The 13,146-nt window shown below is 35.7% G+C and overlaps 3 protein-coding genes across 3 annotated transcripts in view; 2 read left to right on the forward strand and 1 right to left on the reverse strand.

Annotated features, from left to right (window-relative positions):
- LOC106131982 (zwei Ig domain protein zig-8) overlaps positions 1–13,146 on the reverse strand; it is a 105,989-nt gene that overhangs the window by 51,208 nt on the left and 41,635 nt on the right. The gene's annotated exons all lie outside the window — the stretch shown is intronic.
- On the forward strand, positions 6,464–7,312 carry LOC132903426 (uncharacterized). Its single transcript, XM_060951728.1, has one exon. The coding sequence runs from the start codon at positions 6,464–6,466 to the stop codon at positions 7,310–7,312; it is 849 nt and encodes a 282-aa protein (XP_060807711.1).
- Positions 9,448–10,404, forward strand: LOC106135986 (uncharacterized). Its single transcript, XM_013336412.2, has one exon. It carries the CDS (start codon positions 9,448–9,450, stop codon positions 10,402–10,404), a length of 957 nt encoding a protein of 318 aa, XP_013191866.2.

Below are 13,146 nucleotides of genomic sequence, written 5' to 3' on the forward strand. Positions count from 1 at the left end.
CACATATACCCAGCCTTACACTAAATTTTGTAAGAAGATAGGATAAGAAGTTTTATCAATATACGAAATATATGAAAAGCTTTCGCTTTAAAAAAATAAACCGAAAATATACCATTTATCCATAATATTACAAATTTCCTATTTAGTCAGACTGGGCATTAGAAGAAACTTTTCTTCCATAAATAACATACATACATACATACATAAAATCACGCCTCTTTCCCGGAGGGGTAGGCAGAGATTACCTCTTTCCACTTGCCACGATCTCTGCACTATCACTTCCTTCGCTTCATCCACATTCATAACTCTCTTCATACAAGCTCGGCGGTTTCGGGTACTTTTGACCTGACCCTTTACCAGGACGTCCTTAATTTGATCAAGATACGTTCGTCTAGGTCTTCCCACTCCGACCTTTCCCTCCACACTCTCAAACACCTTTCCAATAACATGACGAAGATAATATTTTTAACTCTCGAATAAACATGGAAGATAATGAAAAATCAGTTTTTATAAGCCATAAAGCCACGAAATTCATGAGAACGAGATGGAATGGTTCTATTCTTTTTTATTGGTGTCAGAAACTACACGGCATACTCTATCGTTTAAAAATTAAACCGTCGTCTACGTTGTAATTAAACCTTATAACGTTTCTATTGTATTAGTCTTCAGTAGAACATCAATTATTCACAGTAGATATATCAAGTATTCATTGTTATCTATCACTCGCATTTCATCGATCACATATAATTATAAATCTTTAATCTAATTGGCTGATTAATATATTACCTTCCTACTATTTCTGACTTGATTGTGCTCTTAAACTGAATGTCAAGACATATTCATCATCATAACGGCCTCTTACTTCAATTACTAATTTTATTTATGTATATATTACATTTGGACATTTCCGAACGTTCTTTAATTACATATTATTTGGAATTAAACACACTCGAGCTACAGTATCTACTTACCAATCGGAAGTTTGATACACTGAATAGGTTTATCTAGTGGTGTTTTCGCTAATAGGAATTTGATAAAATCGATAGCCCAGAATCCAATTTGAGTAATGTGCCAGGATATTACTTAATGTGATCGGCTAAGCGTATTGATTTGATTTCGGTATAGAATGTTTAGTAAATTCACACTGTTTCTATTGAATAGGTACTGAGAATATAGTGTATGAGTTTTTTGGTCCGTTGTCTTGAAATTGGCGGTCGCGTGGTTATGTTGTCGTACTTGAAAAATTTGACCATGTACCATCAACTCTTTACGGAATAGAAGTGCTAGCTGAAAGTCTTGAATATGAAATAATGGATAGAAAACTAACATTCAGGTAACTATCGGAATTGCAAATGTAATAAACGACAAAGAAATATAGACTTAATTAAAAACAACTATACAATAAATCTCATTTATCTATAATATTTTTACATTTCCGCAGTAATACATACATATATACATATGATCATGATCCCTTGCGGGGTAGACAGAGCCAACAGTCTTGAAAAGACTGAATGGCCACGTTCAGCTATTTGGCTTAATGATAGAATTGAGATTCAAATAGTGACAGGTTGCTAGCCCATCGCCTAAAAAAAGAATCCCAAGTTTGTAAGCCTATCCCTTAGTCGCCTTTTACGATATCCATGGGAAGGAGATGGAGTGGTCCTATTCTTTTTTGTATTGGTGCCGGCAACCACAAGGCACTTCCGCGGTAAAATCTTTACAAAAATATAAAAAATATTTTGAATGAATGAATAATATGCGAGATTGCAAAATGCATTACATTATCAGTCTTTATGTATCAAATTCCTTTACTGACGAACCTTATAAATCTTATTTAAATATTCAGGGAAATACCAAAATTATCAATGCCAAGATCGGCCACGCGACAAATATGTAAATTCTGGCATTAAATAAAAAAATACAGAATTTATGCATTTTATGGTATAATATTTACTTTTTTTTGTAATTATTACCAGCTCATTAAAACATTTTTAAAGTTTTAATGAGCTGGTAATAATTACCTTTTAATCCGCAAAAATATGAAGTTTTTTTTAAAGACAATAACTTAATGTGCAGGTTTCCTTACAATCAAAGCACGCACATTTTGTGCAGCGGCTTGTGTGCGGTTAGTATTTAAACTAATGTTCGAAACGCAGAAAAGAGTAAGTAGAAGGGAATAGTACACGGCCGGGGAAGAATTTGAACCTGTGTCCCACGCGTATTACTTTTACGCAATTTTAGTCGGACACTTTACCGATTTTACCACTGACGCTCTATAAAGAGGCACATCTGGTCTTTCGTTATTTTGTAAGAACAACAAGAAGGACAGTGATAGAATTTGTGATGGTTATCAAAGGAATTTCAGACATGCTGGTATTTCAATATGCAAATTAGGGTAGTATGACGATGTGAGTGAAGTATTTATATTTCATAACTAGCAAGACCGTTGCAAATTCAGCTTTTTTCTATTAAACATAAGTTTGATTTTCGTGTGCCTGACAATATTATAGTATTTGTTTATCCCTTTAGGAAAATCAATCAAATCAAATTCTTTAATACGAGTAACATTACACTAGCTGATAAGGTTAGATCTTATCAATTTTTGTCAAATACAAAAAACTCATATTTTCAAGATTTTTCTCTACAATTACTAAAAGTATAGGCCAGTAGCGTCGCTAAAATAAAACAACTTCAAGGAAATAAAACAAAGAACTGGGTTAGAATTCCCTCTAAATCGCTCGCTCTCATCCCTCTAAGACGGAGTCGCTCTGAATTAATCAATCCAGTCCCCGTGGCATGGCACGTGCGATGCCGTTTTCATCGCGCGAAATACAATCGCTGTTTCGCTTTTTATTATAAGATAAAACGGGACAGCGATAATATTTCGCGCCATAGAAACGGCGTCTCTCTCCTCTACAGATTACATAATATGTAAAAATTTATATGAATATTTCTATTAACGGAAAAAATAATAAAAAAAAAACAAAATATTTTATCGTTACGTATGCAATAAAACACTTTCAAAACGAACTATCTTCACTTGCATACATTATTTCCTTTTAGACACGTAACGAAATGTCAGCACAAATTCTCGTGGAAATTTGATAAAGGTGAAGGTGAAATATTATCTGTGACTGTTTCCGACATTTTCGATTCCTATTTTGGCCGCTCACACATTTATCAAGTCGCCGAGTTACTAGGCCAATGATTTAAGACTAATAAGATAATTTGAATTAAATTCTGCACAAACTAACAACACATTGCCGTGTGGTTCCCGGTACCAATACAAAAAAGAATGGGACCACTTCATCTCTTCCCCATGGATGTCGTAAAAGGCGACAGGGATAGGCTTACAAACTTGGGATTCTTTTTTTAGGCGATGGGCTAGCAACCTGTCACAGGTTGCTAGCCCATCGCCTAAAAAAAGAATATACTATAATAATTGAATCTCAATTCTATCATTAAACCAAATAGCTGAACGTGGCCATTCAGTCTTTTCAAGACTATTGGCTCTGTCTACCCCGCAAGGGATATAGACGTGACCATATGTATGTATGTGCACAAACTATACTCGTATAATGAACGGCTGTTAGCAAAATTTGAAGGTGAAAAGAGTGACAATAGAATCCGCGCAGGCGGAAAGGATGACAATGAGTGCTGGCCTGTTTCCAAAGCCAGCGACTACCCCAATGTAAATTTTGGCCTAATTTTTCCTATAACTTATATGGAATTCAAATTGGCAGGTTGGCCTGTTTGTTTTTGTGATGGAAAATTTTACGTAACTGTACGGATAAATCAAATTTTCACAGAAACGTGTCTGTGATATGTACGTAACAACAACTTACCAATGGCGCCTTCTATAACAATATTTTGTAGGAATTTCTTGTGTTATTATAGTAAATTATTACATTCCTACCTTCGATCATAATTATATATGATTGAAGATCTCTTTAAACTAATTCTACTGGGAAATAATTTATCTTGTACCTATATTATATGAATCGTAGTCAATATTCTTATTACCCGAGTCCAGCTAATTCACAAGACGATATGAAGGAGAGTAGCAAGAAAACTGACCAGCTTGGATTAAGTGTACACACGTCTTTATCGCTTACGAGGTAGACAGAGGTAAGAGCCTCGCAGACTGGCCACGTTCAGCTCTATGGCCTATTGCTTAAAGTAGAATACCAAGTTTATACGCCTTTACCTTAGTTGCCTTTTGAAAAGATGACGTTAAATTTAAATTCGTCGCTTTTCGTTGATGGACGCTAAATTCACGCGGGCGAAGCTACAAGTAAACTCGAAAGGAATAATTGATTTGACGGCCTCTGTGGCGCAGCGGTGGTACGCTTGTCTGTGACACCGGAGGTCCGGGGTTCGAATCCCGGCCAGGGTATGACGAGAAAAGAACTTTCTCTGATTAGCCTGGGTCTTGAATGTTTATGTATATAAGTATTTATTATAAAATATAGTATCGTTGGGGTTAGTATCTCGTAACACAAGTCTAAAACTTACTTCGAGGCTAACTCAACATGTGTAATTTGTCCCGTATGTATTTATTTATATTATTATTAATATATATATATAATCATCCATTTTACGATACAAAATTTGAAGCGAAGCATAACAACGTTATAATACATTTCATGTTCGTGTGTACGAAGATCTACTGGAGCCTAGCCAACAAGCAATGTAACAACAAAATTGATGATTCCCGCAGGACCACCTGGTTCCCACACCTAGGGACTTTAAACTATTCATTATGTTGTATGCGCGACGCTGCAAGCAATTTATGTATGCCGTTTCTCCGTTTTGCAATGGTTCATAGTTCTTTTTCAGGTTGGTAATTAATGGATATATATGTATGTCACCTGAAAATAACATACACCGCATGTTTATAAATGTACTAGTCAGTTTATTAATTTTCGTAGGATTGTATTGTTTTACAAACTTATTACTACTAATTTATTTTTTTGTGTTACAAATTTATTTTATAAACTTGCGTATCTTGTTACTTTTCGGTGACATATACATACATTTTTTTTCCCGGAGGGGTAGGCAGAGACTACGTCTTTCCACTAGCCACTATCTCCGCATACTTCTTTCGATTCATCCACATTCATTACTCTCTTCATGCAAGCTCTGCCGTTTCGAGTACTCTTGAGATGACCGTTTGTAGCAATGAATTTATGGATGGTGTCAACTTATAATTTAGTGAATTTATTTGTTTCTTTTTTACGGAAGTGAGCACCTATAACGTACATACATGCATATTATCACGTCTGTATCCCTTTTGGGGTAGACAGAGCTAACAGTCTTGAAAAGACGGAAAGGCCACGTTTAGCCGTTTGGCTTAATGATAGAATTCAGATTCAAATAGGGACAGGTTGATGGCCCATCGCCTAAAAGAAGAATCCCAAGTTTATAAGCCAATCCCTTAGACGCTGTTTGCGCCAATTAATTATCTGTGCGCAATTTCCATTGTAAAAAAAAAAGAAGAAAAATCTTCCCGCCTTTTTTTGAACGTTTTTCCGAATACACATCTTTTTATCGAGTCCAGAGTTTTATTTTCGTCAAAAATTATAAATCAGGACTAGTTGTCCTCATCATGGTCCAAAACCGAAGCCGGATGAATAATTAATGTGGATCAGCGTTAATATGAATAATTTCAGTAAATTTGACGATTATTAATATCACCGGACTCGAGGCGGCATTACTACCTAAAGGAAAATTCTGCAGATGACGGAGTACATTTATATGGTGTTAAGTAGTAATATTATATTTAAATAACTAACCCAACACTCGAACAGGTATTGTTAAGTGTGTTAATTAAGGATTTTATAAGGTTAGTACTATTTATTACACTTTATGTTTGTTAATACCTAGCATCTTTCTCCATTGTTTTTTACGTAATATTTGCTATAATTATATCCTAATTATACTTAATTAAATAGGTATAGGAAGCATTGTTGTTTCATTATTTGGATATATTATTTGTTATTTTAGCAAATTCTTTTATTATTCACGTAAAATAAAGGTGCATAGGTCAGTTCATTGTTACTACGTTATCATCGCAGGTGTATCATAGGAACCTAGGTAGGTCAAATTTTGGTTGCCGTCGTGTATGATTGTAATTTGTTATTTCGGTTTAATGAGCCTATTTATTCATGGTGATGTACTTATTTTCAATGCAAAGTTATTAATTAACTTGATAGTTTATTTTTGCAACGAAAATCACTAAGGCCCTTGTTATCATTTAATAGACAGTAAAGTTTGTTTTATTTAAATTATCGACACATTCATTTTCAATTAATGCATTTTGTTAGTTTAATTGTCGAAAAAATATTGTTAGATAATTAACGCATTAAATTGGTAGGCATAAGTGTATCTTTACTTTAAACATCGGTTGTTTATATTTTACATTGTAAACATTTCAGGTTGACCACATCCGTTTCCCAATATGTCTGAAGAAAAGGAACTTGTTAAGAAACGAGGTAGTTTTAAGGGACGTTTGACGCTATTCATCAATTACCTGGATGGGTTGCCAGAATTTGATGAACAGTTGGACAGTTGTACGGTCAGGGAATTGCAATTACGGATGGGGAAGATCGAAAGTATGTATGAACTTTACAATGAGGTACAGTTACGTTTAGAATGTTTAGCTGACGATATCAATTTTCGATTAACCGAACGAGCTGAGTTCGAATCTTTGTATTACAACTCACTGTCTAGGGCACAGGACTTACTATGTAAGTACAATAATGATAAAGAGTCGGTAAGTAGTGATAAAATTACCCGTATTGGTCAACGTAAGCCTGTTAGGTTGCCCACCATACAGCTCCCAAAGTTCAACGGGACCTATAGCAATTGGTTGGAGTTCCGTGACACTTTTATCAGCCTTATTCATTGTAACGACGAAATTGACCAAATTAATAAATTCCATTACTTGCGAGCGTCCTTGGAGGGATCTGCTGCTGTTGTAATTCATGCCGTTGAGTTTTCAGCCGGAAATTACGACATAGCTTGGAAATTGATATGTGATCGTTTTGACAACAAAAGATTATTGGTGCAGAATCATTTATCCTCCTTATTTAATTTAAACACTATAGTGAAAGAGTCATCTTTTGTGTTAAAAGATTTAATTGATCAACTTAATAAAAATCTACGTGCATTGGAGTCACTAGGTGAGCCTGTGAAACACTGGGACACTTTATTAATATATATAGTGACTTGTAAATTACCTCAGCAAACATTGCGTGAGTGGGAGGATCATAAGGGTCGCATAGATAAAGATAATAATAACATTTAGTACATTCCTACAATTCATTCGCACGCGCTCTGATTTGTTGGAAACCTTAGAGTTAGCGCGAGCTCGCAATAATGCTTCTCCCTCTAAGCATAGTACAGGTAGGATACAATATATGCTTGTTGCAAATCCCAACAATAATAATTTAAATAATAAGTTGTGTCCGCACTGTAAGTCAGATCACTTGTTAAGTAGTTGTTCACAATTCCTTGCGCTTAGTGTAGACGCCCGTTACAAGATAATGCCTAACTTTAAAGTTTGTTATAATTGTTTTCATGTTGGTCATTTCGCCAATCGTTGTAAAAGGCCGGGTTGCAAATTGTGTAAACGCCGTCACAATATATTGTTGCATTTGACGGATAATAAGCATGTTTCAAATTCTTGCAATAATAATGATAATAAAAATACATCACGAGATAGCTCATTTGTTTCCATGCCTTCGTTACCGCCCGCTGACGCTGGGACAAGCACTGATGCGAGTGCAAATAATTTAACTTTGTCTGCGGATCTCAGTTCGTCTTGTGGTGATAACGGTGAACACCGCGGTGGTGTTTTGTTGTCTACCGCTCTCATCAAGTTATGTGATCAGAACGATCGTGAGCACATAGTGCGGGCCCTGCTTGATAGTGGTAGTACTTCATCATTTATGACAGAACGCTTATGTACTCGGCTCAATTTGAATACTTGTCATGTTAATGGTTCAGTCTATGGCATAAATAACGTGAGTTCTCACGTAGGCAAAATATGTCACGTAAAGATGACCTCTTTATACAACTCTTATACTGCAAAGTTAAGTTGTTTTATTTTGCCATCATTAATGAGTGTTATGCCTTGTCGTGAAATCGACATTTTAGACTTGAATATTCCAGATAACATATTTTTAGCGGACCCCACATTTAATAAGCCGTCAGAAGTAGATATATTAATAGGTGCTGATCTCTTCTGGGACTTGGTCGGGTCACAGAGAATTAGACTAGGTGTAGGTAAGCCGGTACTGTGTCACACGTTACTAGGCTGGATAGTTTCCGGTCCTGTTACTTATAATCCAGGTAAGCGTAGGTCAAATGATATTTCTTGTAATTTTACTCAAACAGATTCCTCTTTTAATAATGATTTTAATAAAATTCACAATGATTTGGTGAAGTTTTGGAATCTGGAAGAGATAAACCCTCCATTCTCTCATTATTCACCTGAAGAAAGGTTATGTGAGGAACATTTTTTGAAAAATACGACAAGTTTAGATGATGGTCATTTTTGTGTTCGTATTCCAATGAAGCAAAGTCCTTCCATGTTAGGAGACTCATCCCAAAGGGCATCTTAATGTTTTTATTCTCTAGAACGTAGACTGAAATCAAAGCCTGACTATGGCACTATGTATCGAGATTTCATGTCTAAATATATACAGTTAGGTCATATGACTGAAAAAACTAATATTTATAAGAGATATTAGTGTTCTGAAATCTTTGTATTTATGGTGGAGCGGTCCCAGCTTTCTAAAGCAACATAGTTCACATTGGCCTTCTCCATGTAAATCATTAGAGTTAAACGATCTGCCTGAAACTCGACCTTCTGTTTCTTTGAGCGCTACTATTCGTAATGATAGTCTGAGTTACACTCTTATAGATTTTAGTAGATTTTCAAATTATTTAAGGCTTATCCGCACTGTAGGTACTGTTTTAAAATTTATTAAATTGTGTAGAAAAAAGCCTGCAGCTAGTAAATTTCTGTCACAAGATGATTTGCAGGATGCACTAAATGTTGTCATTATCCAAAGTCAAAAGGAATCATTTCCTGAGTATGAAATGCTTTCTGGTAATCGTAAATTGCCAAATAAAAGCGCCCTTATTAAATTTAATGTATTTCTTGATGATAATAAAATAATGCGTGTTGGAGGACGCTTAGTTAATTCCTTGTTTTGTTTTGAGAAAAAGCACCCTATTATTTTACAGTCCACTCATAAATTTACAAAATTACTTTTTGAATTTGAACATATAAGGTTAATGCATGCAGGCCCACAATTGATGTTGGCTTCTATTAGAGATTCGTACTGGCCTATAGGCGGACGAAATTTAGCGAGGAGTTGTTATCGTAAGTGTGTACGTTGCTGTCGCATATCAGGTAGAACAGTTAGTCCTATAATGGGCAATTTACCACAGCAGCGTCTCCTTCCAGGCGGTTACCCCTTTCAGTGCACTGGTGTGGACTATGCTGGTCCCATCATGGCTGCTAGTCGGCAAGGTCGCGGATGTAAGCTGATAAAAGTGTACATTGCAATTTTTGTATGTTTCACCACTAAAGCTATCCATTTGGAGCTGGTGAGTGACTTAACGAGTAATAAGTATTTACTAGCATTATTTCGATTTATTTCGCGACGGGGAAAGCCCGATGATATTTATTCCGATAACGGTACCTCATTCGTAGGGGCCTGCAATGAACTTTCGAAGTTTCCTAAAACTAATTGTGATTCCTTGAGCGAACAATTAGCTAATGATGGTATCAAATTCCATTTTATCCCTGCGTATAGCCCTCATTACGGCGGTCTTTGGGAAGCGGGTGTCAAGTCAACAAAATTCCACCTTAGGCGAGTGTTGGGAAATTGTAACCTTACGTTTGAAGAGCTTAACACCACGTTAGTCCAGATTGAGGCAATATTAAATTCACGTCCACTGACGCCTCTGTCTTCCGATCCAGCAGATTGCACCCCATTGACTCCAGGACATTTTTTGATAGGCCGGCCTCTTACTTCACTTCCACGGCATGATATCAAGGACCATTCCACTGCTTCATTATCACGTTTCCAACGAATAGAGCAGCTACGCCAGCATTTTTGGGCTCGTTGGAGTAAGGAGTTCGTGTCTGAGTTGCAGCACAGAACCAAGTGGCAAAAGGGCAACAATACACTGAAGCTGGGTGCATTGGTCGTCGTAAAGGAAGATCATCTACCTCCTCTCAAATGGCGATTGGGAAGAGTCATTGCCGTCCATCCTGGATCAGATGGAATTGTTCGGGTGGCAGACATCACCACATCTGTTGGAGTCATACGAAGAGCTTTCAATAGGATTTGCCCTCTACCCGTCGACGCAGAGTTTGGTTGAAAGAGAGGCTTTCAACGCCCGGGGGCATGTTTGCGCCAATTAATTATCTGTGCGCAATTTCCATTGTAAAAAAAAAAGAAGAAAAATCTTCCCGCCTTTTTTTGAACGTTTTTCCGAATACACATCTTTTTATCGAGTCCAGAGTTTTATTTTCGTCAAAAATTATAAATCAGGACTAGTTGTCCTCATCAGACGCCCTATTATGACATCCATGGAAAAGAGATGGAGTAGTCGTATTCTTTTTTCTATTGGTGCCGGGAACCACACGGCACCTCCCTATAATATTCTAGAGGATTCAGCAATACCTGTACCATTCTAGAGTATTTGTGGATGAGTGGTTAAAAAGGGAACAAGTTTAAAAGCGCCCAAGAAATAATACCCAAGATAAGCTTTGCAAGAAAAACACAGTGTATATTAGTTGTTTATGTTCTTGTGTAGACTGTAAAAGTCAATCAAGGGAAAGAAGTGTAACTAGCAATGTGTTACTATTCTCATCTTAATCCAGTGAATGTTCGTGCATGAATGTACGCTCATTTCCTTTGTCGCCTTTAATGACATCCCTAGGAAAGAGATGGAGTGCTCTTGTCATAAAGTGCTAGGAACCACACGGCACCACACTTGTTTCTTGATATTTCATCCATCGGCATAAGATAATTGTAGAAAATGTAGTACCTGTAACAAAATAAAAGAAGTGTTTTTAAAAATAAATTCATAGCGGATTATCTGAAATGTTCTAAAATTATGTTATTTTTATCTTTTTTTTAGTCTTTAATTCATTTCATCATCTTTATTCATAACTGTCTTCATGAAAACTGATCGGTTTTAGTTTCTTGACCTGACCTTCCGCCAGAAAGACTGGAAAGTCACGTTCAGCTGTACAGGTTACTAGCGCGTGGCCTAAAAATCCAAAAATTTATAAGCTTTACCCTTAGTCGTCTTTTAGGATGTCCATTGAAAAGAGATGGAATCGCCTTATTTTAGAGTGCCGAGAACCACATGGCACAGTACAACATATAACTTCATATTAAAGTAAAGTAGGCTAGGTATAGCTAGTTGAATTGAGTTGGCCTTTCGGTCTTTTCAAGACTGTTGGCTCTGTCCGCCCCGCAAGGGATATAGACTTGACGTACTATGTATGTGTTCAAGTAGATAAAACATCCTATTCTTTTCATTGTGAATAAGATCTGTTAAAAGGCAAGTATTCTTTTGGGAGCGATCTCTTTTCAGTACATTATTAAGTATTTCTTTGTTTTTCGGCCTCTGAATTCGTTTCGTTTTTGGGTATTTGCTTTACCTACCAAGATAAATTCTTTTGATCTGTTTTGTGTAAGCGATTCCCGAGAAGCTTAATTTTGTTGACTATTGAATATATGAGTAGATATTTTGTAAGCGGGAATTCTAGCTACACATCATTTCTTCGTGATTTTCAAAAATTTTAGTTTTATTTATTTATTATTTTGTGGTGGTGATATTGTTTATACAACCTGTCACAGTGTATTTGTAGATTTATGACAGTAACACTTCTTCGTTAACTATAAAATTCTATAGTACCTAATTAGTTCTTTGATTCTTAATAAAAATTGTGGGGTTCATAATTTATTATGTTAAAATTATAATATCTATACATACTTTTAATTTTAAAATGAAGGTGTGTTTGTTTCTCCCTCTGCACATCATAACCGATCCGACTGGTCCCCATGAAATCGTGGCCAAAACTTAGTGACAGTGTAAACTCAAATATTAAGCAGTTAAATCCAAATTTATTGGTCAATGAACTTTCCCCTTTTATTATTCATACAAATATAAATCTTCTAGAAAATCACTTTAAATAATAAAAGAGAAAAGTATTATGATAGATTTCTTGGACTCAAAACAAATTAAAAGAACGATAATAAGCCGTCAACCGGTCCGTTGAAAATCTCAACGAAATTGAATTTCAAATTACCAATCAGTCAAGTTGAGTGATCGGTTCCGAGACTTCACGATTTTCCGATTATTCTGTCAAACAAAAAGACTATGATAGCATCATACTTCACACATTTCATTCAATAAACCAAATAATTTACTTACAGATAAGGACATCTTGCAAAATTATTAAAATTGAGCGGGCAATGTTGTTTTATCGGAAATAAACTCGTACGTATTATATATTATTTCATTGGCAGTATCTGATAATTAAAAAAAAAAACATTTTTAACAAAGTGGCCTTTCGAGCCGAATATGAATCAATGACTTATCTCTTTAAAATAATAGCTGTTTCCTGCTATTTCGTTCGATATTTATTTAATATTTATTCAAAAAAGCTGAAGCCTTCTAAGTGTTGAGGGAGAACTATTTGACAAATAACCAGTTTTTGAACACGGTTTTCTCAGATGTGTTAGGCCTGCTAACATTATTTGTGAAAATCGCATTTAAACTGGAGCAATTATAGCTTTTGCGTGATGCGAGTACAAAAATACAACAGTCAGACAGAAAGATACATACATACATAAAATCACGCCTCTTTCCCGGAGGGGTAGGCAGAGACTACCTCTTTCCACTTGCCACGATCTCTGCATACTTCATACTTCATACAGAAAGATATTAAAAAAAAAAATACATTTATTTATTTATTTATTTATTTCAGAAGCTTAATTCTATCTTTACAGTTTGCACCAATGCGATAGAGAAGCAATACATTTTAATTATTATTATTACTGTAGCATACAATATATAACGCTGTTACTATGAATTCGCTCAGAG

Source organism: Amyelois transitella, chromosome 26 (genome assembly GCF_032362555.1).
Source record: "Amyelois transitella isolate CPQ chromosome 26, ilAmyTran1.1, whole genome shotgun sequence".
NCBI classification, from domain to species: domain Eukaryota; kingdom Metazoa; phylum Arthropoda; class Insecta; order Lepidoptera; family Pyralidae; genus Amyelois; species Amyelois transitella.

Bases quoted from the DNA above. Each gene is read 5' to 3' on its own strand.
- LOC132903426 (XM_060951728.1), top strand. From the start codon at position 6,464: ATGTCTGAAGAAAAGGAACTTGTTAAGAAACGAGGTAGTTTTAAGGGA.
- LOC106135986 (XM_013336412.2), top strand. From the start codon at position 9,448: ATGGGCAATTTACCACAGCAGCGTCTCCTTCCAGGCGGTTACCCCTTT.